The 13,853-nt window shown below is 42.9% G+C and overlaps 1 protein-coding gene across 1 annotated transcript in view; it reads left to right on the forward strand.

The window, feature by feature from the left end:
• The first annotated feature begins 1,747 nt into the window (after positions 1-1,747).
• The window catches only part of LOC148020778 (beta-carotene isomerase D27), a 75,697-nt gene continuing 63,591 nt past the window's right edge, over positions 1,748-13,853 (forward strand). Inside the window, exons 1-3 of the mRNA XM_087699447.1 lie at positions 1,748-1,994; positions 2,203-2,292; positions 2,391-2,495. Coding sequence (XP_087555573.1) covers positions 1,863-1,994; positions 2,203-2,292; positions 2,391-2,495 — 327 coding nt within the window. The 5' untranslated portion in view covers positions 1,748-1,862. The remainder of the gene's footprint in view (positions 1,995-2,202; positions 2,293-2,390; positions 2,496-13,853) is intronic.

Below are 13,853 nucleotides of genomic sequence, written 5' to 3' on the forward strand. Positions count from 1 at the left end.
GCACGCTCTATGCAGTTTGTAATAGAGCTTCTAAGTGCCATTAGGTTGAGGTTGTTAACATTTCGATGTACATCCTCAACCGATTCTTGACTATGGTGGTTCCTTAGAGGACTTCGTTCAATGCATTTTTTGGCACTCAACCTATCATTTCCCACTTTAGAGTCTTCGGGTGTCATGCCTACATGCACTCCTGATGATGAGAAAGGAAAGTTCACTCCTTGAGTTGATCTCATGATTTTTATAAGCTACTCTTTTAAGGGGAAGTCCTATCATTTGTTCAATCCTCATATAAACAAGTTGATTGTCTGAAGAGATGTTTTTTATGAGAGGGATATTTTACATAACATTGCATCGGCCTTTGAGCTGTCCCTCCTTCCACATTAGAGACAGTGACATTTGAGTCATAGAGAGAGAGAGAGAGAGAGAGAGAGAGAGAGAGAGAGAGAGAGAGAGAGAGAGAGAGAGAGAGAGAGAGAGAGAGAGAGAGAGAGAGAGAGAGAGAGAGAGAGAGAGAGAGAGAGAGAGAGAGAGAGAGAGAGAGAGAGAGAGAGAGAGAGGAGGAGGAGGAGGAGGAGGAGGAGGAGGAGGAGGAGATGGTGTCAGTGGTTGTAGTAAAGGGTGGAATAAGTGGACTATGTAGAACAAAAATAGGGGCTATCGAAAAAATCTCACTGCAAAAGCTCACTCCTGCCCCTCCCCACTATACAATTTGGACCAAACACAAATTCTCCGTGTTGGGAAAATGAGCCTTATGATTTTACATTGATTTGACACCCAAATCATGTTTCATATTGGCTAAAAATGTGTGCTTAGGTGGGGGGAATGAGTCATAATATTATTTTGAGCTAAACAAATATTTGAGCACCTAGCACTCACCTAATAATTTTTCAAAATTGAGATAAGACACAACACTTGAATGCCCATCAAGGGGTGCCTCTCCTCCAAATATAAGTTGAGAGAGTTGACAAGAACTGGGATGACATTTTTTCTTATACATAGATAACATTAGCTTGCAAGCCAAATGAATAGTGAAGCTTGATCGCAATGGTGCCCTCCTCCTCGATGACCCTATCAAGGAGGAGGAGGAGCAAGCAAGAGCTATGATGGTATTGTTTCTTATGGATGGATAGGATAACTTGTAAGATAAATGAACGATGAAGCAAAAGACTATTGGCAGTGACTTGGTTCTAAACCACTATGGACTATGCCCTCCCTCTGATCTATAATGGTTTGAAGGTAGGAACCCATGGTGGATTTGTTGAATTTCCATGACCTCATGGTTTGTGATTGGTTTTAAACAAGGTTGGGATCCATAAACCACTATGGAGTATGCCCTCACCTCTAGTCTATAATGGTTTGAAGGTAGGAATCCATGGTGGATTTGTTGAATTTCCATGACCTCATGGTTTGTGATTGGTTTCAAACAAGGTTGGGATCCATTCCATGGTAGGGAACAAGCCCTTTTTAGTAGTCGACCGAACTAGAGTTTTCTGTTCCGATCCATGGTAGGAGGGAACAAGCCCTTTTTAGTAGTCGACCGAACCAAGGTTTTCTATTTCGATATTTTAATGCGATGCTAGTCTTGGCAATTCATTTGGTGCACTTGTACTGGCATGTATGGGTTTTCTTTTTCGTATATTTAATGCAATGCCATTTCTGGCATTTCATTTGGTACACTCATAGTGGCGTGTATGGTGAGAGCCATATTTTATCCATGGGAATTGAACTTTGCTTCTCACACGACACATGCATTTGTGTGGCTGGGCACCAAACCAAGAGTTGGCTGCTGTTGCACTTGTCAATGTTCATGGTACTAGTAGCATGACATAGGCCTATTAGGCCTTTACATCTTGAACACTGCCATGGCCACGTTCGTGGTGGCAGCGTCTCCGCCTACGCGTATCGTGTCGCCTTGTCCATCGAATTTCTGCAACAAACTTCTGGCTGCCAGCCAAAGTACAAGATCAACAAGGAAGCTCGCAGTACGCGCAAAGGTACCACATTACCAGCGTCTCGTTTCTTCTTCTTCTTCTTCTTCCTTCGTCCCTTCTGTCATCATCATAATCTTCTCATTCTTCTATCACCAATATCATCATTGTCATTTTCCCTTTCCGTCTTTTCTTCTTCTGTCGTCGTCATCAGCGACGTTTTGCTTTACGATCGTAATCTTTTCCCTTCCTGTTCTTCTTATGTTCTGTGCAGATTCCGGACGCAGAATCCCCTAGGTCGAGTTATATGCCAGGTCCCCTGGATGGCGTACTCCTGGAGCTCTTTCGAAAGAAAATGGCTCGGGTCAGTTTTCTCTTCGCACGGATCTTTCATTAAAATGTACATGCTTCAACTTGTTTGTTTTTCTGTCCCCGTATTGTCTCCCTCAATCAACTTTTCAGGAAGTTGGATGGGATTCGCCCAAACCTGGATACGATGGCTTGATTGAAACTGCAAAGCGGTTGCTATCGAAGTACAAGGACAGAGCCGACACTGAAGCAGCAACTGTAAGGCTGTTTTCTTCCTTCTTCAACGAGCGCTGAATTTTAGGACTTAAACGCTAGTCAGAATGTTTAGAAGAAGAGCCATATGCTATCAGTTGAAGCACACGTCCTCTTATGGTATTCTTTCCCGTGTCCAGTCTCCAAATGTTTGGAATGAGGACTCATAATTGAATCGAATCAGTATTAAATTGATCTGCGAGAACCTGCAAACCCTGGGAAGATCAATGTAATGGCCTTCAACACCTCCTTATAGTGGATTGGGAGATATGAGAATTGAGATACGATTTTCATATAGGCAGAGCTAATTCATGCAACATCTAGAAACTACTTTAGTGGGACCTTAGGAAGGCAGCTGAGGCACGTCTGATGAGAGGATGAATACAAAATAATTTCAAAACCAAATATAATGTGGAACTGCTCTGGGGGTACTCTTATCCCAAGATCTCTCTCATGGGTCTATTAAACACACACACACACACACACACACACATGTATGTATATATGTATGTATGTGTGTATATAAATATATTAACATCTGCAAAAAGGCCAAAATGACCTATGAGACTGTGAGTTACAATGATTTGTATGACATTTTAATTGTCTGAAAAAAACAGTAAATGAAAATGTAATTAACAGTACAAGAAGACTAAAAGCTACAAGTAAGGAGAACTCTTTTTGACAAATAAAAGAGCTTTAGCCAATACAATCTCATGGGGATGTAAAGGGCCTGGCTCTAGCCTAGGCAAAATTCTCTTGTATCTACCTATGGAAATGTTGTCAACTCCTATGTCAGGGTTTGGGACATCTAGATCAGCCAAGTTGGATGGCTCGTTCAATCAATATCCCCTATGTACGTGTAGATGATTGAGGTTGTGGCTATGTTGAAACCTCTTGGGTCTCACTCATGAAGAAATTTGTAAGCTGCCTCTAGATGGGACCCCAGTGTCCTAGAGTTGTTGTACTCCTACTGAGCGAATCCTGAAGCTGTCATATCTCCAGGATGAAGAGACCAAGGCACTAGTGGTCAGTGAAATCCATGACAATAGATAGTGGCCCAAACCCATCTCTAAATAGATAGTGGAAATGGCCTGGGATCTCATAGTATGCTAGGCATTGGCAAATATAGTGCTCCTCTGTCTCTGGTTCTAGATCCATCTTGATAACCTTGCCAATCTTTGAGTGGCTCAAGGTAAGCAATGGTGCATCAAGGGAGTATTGGAACTTGGAAGGGGGGTAGCCTATCCATGCTAAAGCCATGTAACTCAAACCAAGGTGATATCTGTGCATACCAATACGAAGTGTCACTTTCCTTGGCAAGCTGTTGAGAAGGATTCAAGAGCGAGTTGTGCATATCTATGTCTAGGTAGATCCCATAGGATGAATACGTATAGGATTGATCAGGTGAGAGCCTCTACTACGATTGATGTGGCCGCTAGCGCAGCTCTGATGATCTCATGTAGAATCGAGGCCTTACAATTGAGCATCCTAGAAATCATGGATACACGTGGCTTCTCCATCAACCTCCATCCATTATATATGCAACCTGATCGACCGTGGTGATCAAGACCGGTTTGTGTCTATTGAACTAGCAGTGCATGTAGAATATGATCCATGGAAGAAATCTATCACTGCTCTTTGCTTGGGTCCCTTTGGGCAAGTTGGTCTCTTGTCTCTTAGGGGTGTTGTGCAGTGCCTCTAGAGCTCTAGGAGGAAAAGCCCTCGACATCTTTGGTTCTCATACTCCATAACACATCAGAGAGGTCCAAAGCCCTCACGGAAGAGGCAATGGTACCTTCCCCATATTTCATAGTACATTGTACGTTTGCATTTATAGTGCTCCTCTGTTTGGGGCTCTCGGTCCACAAAGTTGACATATCCTATTCTTTGCCGGGATATTTGTCCATCTACTTGTCTTTGTCCCTAGCCCATGGGAGGAGGTGGGTGTATATTTATTGTGGTTGAACAATAAATCCATCCTCAAAGAGAGGAAGTGGCTCCAACAAAAACTCTATCTTCAGTCCTAGGGGGGTCACACACACACACACACACACACACACACACACACAGCTTTAATATTAATGCAGTCTTTCATTTTCTAACACTGGTGGGGATTATCGCATGCATGAGTGACAAGAAATGCCTTCCCTTTTGTTTTCCTGAGGAAGAAAATGCCATCAGTTTTGATTTTGCACACGGGCATTCCTTTGCATGTGGCGAGGATTACTATTTTGGCTTCAACCATAGTACAGGCTGATTGTAACAGGAAGTTTCAACGTCAATATTGTCAGAGTGAAGCAAATGACTGAGAGATAGAGTGAACAAACAGAGAAAGAGACAGTGAAACATAGAAAATCTGCAGTAAAGAATGTTGTATAAGGATGCAGAATTATATACGGGTGCAGAAAGAATATTTGCGTATGTCTCCACCTTGAAGATCTTGGTCTCTGTCAGCCTAGAGGGCAGTCTCCATGGCCTGCAGCCTGAAATCTGTGAGAGAGCTGACAAAGGCTGCTGGAAATAAAGCCTATAAATAGGCTGAAAAGAATGCACCAAATAATGCAGGTCGGCTGCAATTAATGCAGCCGATTGGACAATAGCTGTCCAATTGCCCAATTGCCATGTGGCACACATTGTGCCTTGTCACCTGCTGCACAATTACTCCTGCTCCCCCTGCCAGTCCAGGAAATGTTCAACTCTAACACCCTCCTCTGATCGTGGACACGGCGGAAGACTAAGGAATTTGGAGTGTTGTGGAAGTAAAGCGTGGGGAAGCGCCTTGGTAAACAAGTCAGCAAGATTGTCCTTCGTCTTGCAGTATTCCACATGGATGGTCTCATCGATGTGGATGAAGTAAAGCCTAGGGAAGTGCCTTCGTAATCAAATCTGCAAGATTGTCTTCAGTCTTACAGTACTCCACATCAATGGTCGCATCCAGAAGCTTCTCCCTGATGAAGTGATACCGGATCTCTATGTGCTTCGTCTGGGCATGGAATACGGGATTCCATTCCAAGGTAATGCAACTCTCATTATTGCAGCGCAAAATAGTAGGACGAGTTGTTGGGAATAAAGGGCCATCGTGCCTTTTATATGTGCACGGGTGTGAACACACCCTTAGCACATTTGTACTTTCATATATATCTATCTAAAACCTAAAGAGACACACAAAAAAATTGTACCCAAGAACATCATGCATCTCTCTCTTTAACTCTCACTCTCTACTCTTGCTCACGTTTTGCTCTCTACATGACATTTTCATTGTAGGACATTGCATCGCCACTGCGCATCGCTCACTTCAAATTGGTATCAGAGCTGCGACTAAGGTGTTCGTGCTTCTTGGAGTCCGCTCAGGTCAGCTCGTCATTGTTCTTTCATTGGACAGACATGCGACAGTTTCAGGTTGCATGCAAGTCAAAATTGTCATTTCTTGGTCAGACGCGGTCATGTGTAGGTCACACACTTCAAGCGCAGGTCAAAACGTCGTTTTTTAGGTCACAAGTAGGTCACGCAAGCAGGTGATGGGTTGGCAGCTGTAAACGGGGCAGATTCATCACTTTTTTTTTGCAAAAATTTTTAATTTTTTCAAAGGTTCCTTGCAAGCAAGCCCTTTGCTCACTAACGGGCGTTCGTGCGTGTAAGCACAGTTCAGAAATTTGGGCAGATTTGTGCCAAAAATTTGGGGATTTGTCCAAATTTGATGCGAGCGAGACACAACAGTGATATTTGTCTCAGAAATTGCAGGAATTTGTGACATTTTGCCTCTGACATTTGGGGCTTTTCATGTACATGCAAGAATTGGGCTGAAATTTACCCAATTTCTCGACATTGATGCACATTGGACCCCGTGCAATTTGGGGTTTTTGCTGTTTGGGCGAAATTTGTGCGCCATTTGGTCATTTTATGTACATGCGGGTTTAATTCCATGCAATTTGGACATCTAGCACTCCAAAAAATTTGGGGGTTTTGCTGAAATTGCTCTATTTTGGCAAAATTGGTCTATTCTATGTACATCAGAGACAGTGCAGATGTATGATTGATGCTTTGAGCACAAAAAATTTGGGGCTTTTGACCATGCGTGTCAAATTTTGTGCCCGTGGGTGCATGTACAACAGAAATTGCAGCTAAAATTTGGGACTTCTCATGTAATGTGATATGTTTGTCCTTGGAACAGCTGTAATCAGTTGTGGAGTGCTGTAGCACAAGGTTTAGTGCTTCTGAAATTTTTTTGCAGATATGAAATTTCTGCTTTTACGTGGTTATTTATTGTTGGTTGGTACTTGTTTATACCTTGGTCACTTGTGTGACAGTTTGGGCCTGCATTTGCTGAATTTTTTGGTTACATTTGGGTTGAAAATCATGGCTGGCAGCAGTGACAAGAGTCATCTCATGCACATTAAGAAGCTTGAAGGAGCACATAACTTTGCAGTCTGGCAAAAACAGTGCTATAATATCCTGTTGCAAAAGAAGTAGGCAAGGCCAATTAAGACCAAAGGGGCAAAGCCCGTAGATATGGAATAGGAAGATTGGGATGAGTTAAATGAGCTTGCACGCTCAACCATTGAGCTATTGATTTCTGATGCCTTACTGTTTAACATTGAAGGTTTGGATTCTGCCTATGCTATTTGGACTCAACTGGAAGGACTGTATGCCCAAAAGAGTGCTGTAAGCAAAGTTTACTGGTTGAAAAAGCTTATGGATTTGCGTATGAAAGAGGGTACAACAATGTCTACTCACTTGAGTGAGTTTAACTCCATTTTCAGCCTGCTGGTTGCCTTGAAGTTCAAAATTGATGAAGAATTTAAGGCTACGTTCTTACTTTGCACTCTGCCACCAGAGAGTTGGGATACATTTAGGACTGCCATGAGCAATTCTAATGCGATGCTTTTGTATGCTGATGTAGAGAGTGCTCTACTCATGGAAGAAATGAATCGACAGAACAATGCATCTAGTAAGTCTTACAAGGCTTTGCATACTAGGGGCAGATCAAAGCAGAAAGGCAAATCTGATAGCAAGGGATGCAGTAAATCACGTGGTAAGAATGTTGAATGCCATCATTGTGGCAAGAAGGGTCACTTTAAATGTGACTGCTACAAATGGAAGAAAGAGAAAGAAAAGGGCAAGAAGACAGATGATAGCAAGGAAGAGAAGAAAGAGAGTCATCCTAAGAAGAGCAGTGTCAAAATTGAAGAGTTGAATGTAGTCACTCATGACAGTGACAGTGGGAATGACGTACTCTTTGTCTCTTCACACTTTAGTATACATGCTTTACTTGCAGATACAGATGATGACATGCACACTTGGATTCTAGATTCAAGTGCTTCCTTTTATGTCACCCGCATCGTGAGTGGTTTTTTGACTATATAGGGGGTTGACATAGTATTGTCCATCTTGGGGACAAGTATGCATGTGACATTGCAGGTATTGACAGCGTGTAGTTGCAATTTTAGCATGGTTCTGTCTTCACACTTTAGAATGTACGGCATGTACCTCTGCTCAAGAAGAGCTTGATTAGCACAGGGCAGCTAGATGACGATGGATTTTATACCACCTTTGGTGATGGGAAATGGAAGATCTGTAACGGATTTAGAGTGATTGTGAGAGACTGTAAAAGTAATACCTTGTATCCTCTCCATGTATCTAGTGTGTGTGACCATGTTGTTGCCGTGACCGAGCAGCCAAGTGTTTCTTTGTGGCATGGCCGGTTGGGACACATGAGTCAAACTGGAATGAAAGTGCTTTCTCGTTTGGGTTACTTGCCTTGTCTTCATTATACTAATTTTGAGCATTGTGATTATGGTATTTATGGTAAACGCCCCTTCTCCTCTAGAGTTAGTACATTCCGATGTATATTAGATGCCAGGGTTATCTTTAGGGAGAAATAAATACTTTGTCACTTTTGTCGATGATGCTACATGGAAGGTATGGGTTTACCCTATTTGTAGCAAGGGCGAAGTGCTTGATAAGTTTCAAAAATTCTTGACATTGGTTGAAAATCAGACTGATAAGACACTTAAGTGACTTCGCTATGACAATGGTAGGGTATATGTGTCCAAGGCCTTTCAGGAATTTTGTGACAGCAAAGGGATAAAGAGGGAGCTCACTGCCCCTCATAATCCACCCCAAAATGGAGTTGCAGAGTGTATGAATCGGACCATACAGGATAAAATCCGTACTATGCTGTCTCATGCTGCATTACTCCCTGGCTTTTGGGCAGAGGCTGTTATGATAGCTGTTCACTTGATTAATCGGACACCGAACATGTCATTGGGGGGGGATCCCTCAAGAAGTGTGGTCGGGCAAGCCACCTTCATATGCTCACTTGAAAGTGAATGGCTGCGAGGTTTTTGTACACATTCGTAAAGAAGAATGCAGCAAACTTGAGCCAAAGTCCTGTAAATGCATTTTGCTAGGATATGGTGATGAGGGTGAAATGGGATGTAGATTATGGGATCTCGAGAAAAGGAAAATAGTACGCAGCAATGATGTTATCTTCCGAGAAGATCGCATGCATAAACAGCCCGAAAAGACTGAGGAGGTCCGTAGGGTTGTATTCCGGGAAGAAATACCTTTTGGACAGCAAAATGTGCCCACTGTTCAGCAGCAAATACTTGCTGTAAATGAACCTACAAATGCAGAAAATAATGCTGGAAATGATCAGCCAGCCATTGCCCATAATGATGAGCCACTGGATGTGCAGGAATAGCCATGACAGCAAGCTGTTAATGCTGATTTGTAGGCTGAAATGCTAGGACAGCAAGCTGAAAATTGAAATTTGCAGACTCAACAGCCAGCAAACAATGATCATTAAGTTAGGAGATCGTCTAGGGCTACTAGACAACCTGATAGATTCGTTCCTGATGCAAACAATGTGGCTGATTATGTCATGTTGACAGACTGTGGTGAACCGTCTTGCTTCAAGGAAGCAATGGATAGACAGGACAGCAAGCAGTAGTATAAAGCCATGTTGTCAGAGATGGAATCTCTTGAGAAAAATATAGCACTTGGGACTTGGTGCAGTTGCCTAAAGGGGAGAAAACCCTTCCATGCAAATGGGTTTACAAGATGAAGGTCACTTTTGGTTCCTTGCCAAAGTACAAAGCAAGATTGGTTGTGAAGGGGTACAAGCAAGAACATGGAGTTGACTCTGATGAGATCTTCTCTCCTGTAGTCAAGATGACTAAATTAAGAACCATTTTGGGCTTGGTTTCAGCTGAAGATATGGAGCTCATACAGATGGATGTAAAGAGTGCATTCTTACATGGTGATCTGTATGAAGACATATAAGCAGCTGCCTGAAGGGTTTGGGGCAAAAGGGAAAGAGAAGATGGTATGTAAACTCAAAAGAAGTTTGTATGGGCTGAAACAAGTACCAAGAGAATGGCATCATAAGTTTGATACATTTATGTAGTCTCAAGGTTTTCATAGAAGTCAAGTGGATCATTGCTTGTACATCAAGAAGGCAACAGATGGCAGCTTGATTATCTTGGTTCTGTATGTTGATGACATGCTGATTGTTGGCAGGGATACTCATGCCTTGGACTCACTGAAGCAAAGTCTTCATGGCAGCTTTGACATGAAGGATCTTGGTGATGCAAATCACATTCTTAGCATGTGAATACTCAGAGATAGATCAAAAGGATTACTCTATCTATCTCAGCAAGAGTATATCTCCAAAGTTTTGCAACGTTTCAATATGGAGGGGGGGAAAACAATTGGGGTTCCATTGCCTCCATATGTGAAACTTAGTGTAGAGGATAGCTCTACATGTGATGATGAGAAGGCTGAAATGGCCAAGATACCATATGCTTCACTTGTTGGTAGTTTGATGTATGCTATGGTTACTACACGTTTTGACATTTCCTTTGCAGTGCGAGTGGTTAGCAGATACATGACAAACCTTGGTAAAAAGCATTGGGAAGCAGTGAAAGATATTATGAGATACCTCAAAGACACAAAGGATTTGTGCATTTGCTTTGGAAAGCAAAAGGCATCTGTCGTTGGCTTTACGGATGCAGACTATGCTGGTCATGCGGACTGCAAAAAGTCAACTTCTGGGTATGTGTCTATCTTCATTGGAGGAGCAATCTCTTGGATCTCCAGGCTACAAACATGTGTTTCATTGTCTACTACAGAGGCAGAGTATGTGGCTGCCCACTGAGGCATGCAAGGAGGCTTTATGGCTTTCACGCCTGGTGGGAGAGCTTGGCATTACAGAGTTACCTGTTCTCCATTGTGATAGTCAGAGTGCTAGCGTGCCAGCACAAAATCCTATCTTTCATGCAAAGATGAAGTACATACAGGTGAAGTATCCCTTCATTAGAGATGTACTTGACAGCAAGAGCATTGAGCTTGTCAAAGTGCATACAGATAATAATCTTGTAGATCTTCTCACGAAGGGTCTTCTAGCAGAGCAATTTGCTCATTGCTGCGAGATGATGGGAGTTGGATAGGTATATGTATTTCAGCTTTGTATATACCTAGACTTATTCTTTTCTCCTTTTAAAGCACATTGCCTTTAGGTGGGAGATTGTTGGGAATAAAGGGCCATCATGCCTTTTATATGTGCACGGGTGTGAATACACCCTTACCACATTTGTACTTTCATATATATCTATCTGAAACCTAAAGAGACACAAAAAAAAAATTGTACCCAAGAACATTGTGCATCTCTCTTTCTGACTCTCACTCTCTACTCCTGCTCACGTTTTGCTCTCTACTTGACATTCTCATCGTAGGACATTGTATCGCCATTGCGCATCGCTCACTTTACGAGTCTGGGGGCAGCCAAGCTCCTTCAACAACTGTCGAAGCCACACAGTCTCACATGTGGTAGAAGATGCAGCCCGCTACTCTGCCTCAGTGGAGGATAGGGCTACTGTGGGCTGCTTCTTGCTACTTCAAGAGATAGCACTAGCACCCAAGGTAAAACAATAACCTGTAGTAGACTGCCTTTGATCCACATCACCAGCCCAATCGGAATCACTCCAACCTGCAACAACAAGATCGGAAGCACCTGTACCTATTGGATAGAAAATCGTGAGGTCGGAGATCCCCCTCAGAAACCAAAGTATCCTCTGAGCAGCTTGCCAATGCACATGCGGAGGGGCTGACAATAGTGGGTAGCATTCGCCAAAGGAGAATCTGCGTGTGAAGTGGCCTTCTAGTTCTGATTTATAGGAGTAGAAATCGACCGACAATCCTCTATCTCAAAAATCACCAAGAGCTCTTGTACATATCTCTACTGAGAGATGAAAATCCCCCTGTGAGTTTGATAAATCTCGAGGCCCAAAAAGAAATAGAGAAGTCATAAATCCGTCATCTTGAACTTCTGATGTAAGGCTGCCTTTGTCTCTTCGACGGTTTAGGCATGGTCAGCTGTAACAATCAAGTCATCAACATACAAAACAAACAACACATGACCACCCTCGTAAGCGTGTACATAAAGCTGCGGATTGGCCCTAGAGTGCTGATAGCCCAACTTTGCCTGGAGAAATGAGTTAATCTTCTTGTTCCAAGCACAGGAGCTTGCTTCAGTTCATACAAGGCCTTCTTCAACCTATAAATCTTCCCATATGAGGAACCAAAGCCAGGAGGCTGCCCTACATAGATCTCCTTCAAATCATTGTTCAAGAAGGCCGACTTCACATGTAGCTGAAAAATAGGTAATCTCTTATGACCAGCCAAGGCAAGAACAACATGGATAGTCGCTATATGAGCAGTAGGGGCAAAAATATCATGGAAATCAACACTTGGGCACTGAGCAAAACTATTAGCAACAAGGTGAGCCTTGTGCTTGTTCAAAGAGCCATCATTATGGTACTTGGTCTTGAAGACCCATTTGATACCAATCATCTTCTTATGAGAGGGACGAGGCACAAGGTACCAAGTGCCATTCCTCTCAATAGCCTCCAACTCTGCTTCCATTGCTTTCCGCCAATGATCAAACTGTAAAGCCTCCTTCACGGAGATAGGCTCTTTCTCCTGCATAACACGGGACATCAAACAATAGTTAGAGCAAAGAAGCTCCATAGAATGTGCTTGATGCCTCCATGACCTCCGTGGTCCAACATCTATTGCCACTCCTTAGGGACCCCTCGATCCCTAAATCTCAGAGGGTGTCACGGGCCCAATGAGGAGGAGGCTGGATCTCGCCTCGTTGGCACTCTCCATCTGCTGAAGTTTCTGAAAGGTCCATCGACAACAGAGGGTCAATCGTATTGGCAAACTCCTAGTGAATACCATGGTCTGCAAAAAACCAAGCAAACTCATTAGAAACAAATTCTCTGCCGCTATCCGATCCTAAGGTCTTTAGCTTCCGCCTCGATCGGTTCTCCACAAAGAGCAACCAATCCTTAAAGTTGAAGAAAGCCTTCGACTTTAGCTTCAAGAAATAGGCCCATGTCATCCTGTTGTAATCATCCACAATGAGCATGGAATACAAGCTCCCTCGAAGGGATTCTGTTGTGAAGGATGTTCGTGGGCTGAGAGTCAAGGTGCAGAGAGTTGAGGGCAGTAGAGTGAGAGAGTGAGCACGACACTTGATGTTTGGTACAAAGACTTATGTACCACATTTTAGGTTTTGAATATATGTAAGGTACAAAAAATGAAAGGGTGCGTTGACACTCGAACATGGTAAAAGGCATACGAGCCTTTATTTCCAACAACCTCCCACCTAAAGGCAACATGCCTGAAGGTAGAGGAAAGAATAAACTCGGTCTATGTATGTACGAAGGTGAAAGACACATATACTATCCAATCCCCATCATCTGGCAACAATGAGCAAACCGCTCAGCTGGAAGACCCTTTGTAAGAAGGTTTGTAGGATTATCATCTGTATGGACCTTGACAAGCTCAATACCTTTGCTGTCAAGTACATCCCTGATAAAGTGATACTTTACTTGTATGTGCTTTGTCTTTGTGTGAAAGACAGGATTCCGTGCTAGCATGATAGCACTCTGACTATCACAGTGGAGGATAGGAACCTTTGTAATCCCAAGCTCTATCACCAGACGTGAAAGCCATAAAGCTTCTTTGCATGCCTCTGTGGTAGCCACATATTCTGCCTTTGTAGTAGACAATGCAACACACTTTTGTAGCCTAGATATCCAAGAGATTGCTCCTCTTGTGAACATAAACACATAGCTTGAAGTAGACTTCAAGCAGTTAGGATGGCTAGCATAGTGTGAATGCGTGAAACTAATAACAGATGAATTTTGCTTACCAAAGCAAATACCCAAATCCTTTGTGCCCTTAAGGTATCTCATGATACCCTTCACTGCTTCCCAATGCTTTTTTGCCAGGATATGCCATGTATTGCTAACCACTCCCATCGCAAATGCAATGTCAGGATGTGTAGCAACCATA

The sequence above is a fragment of the Lygodium microphyllum genome, chromosome 18 (assembly GCF_053477565.2).
Source record: "Lygodium microphyllum isolate KBCC chromosome 18, Lygodium_microphyllum_v1.1.10, whole genome shotgun sequence".
Classification (NCBI taxonomy): domain Eukaryota; kingdom Viridiplantae; phylum Streptophyta; class Polypodiopsida; order Schizaeales; family Lygodiaceae; genus Lygodium; species Lygodium microphyllum.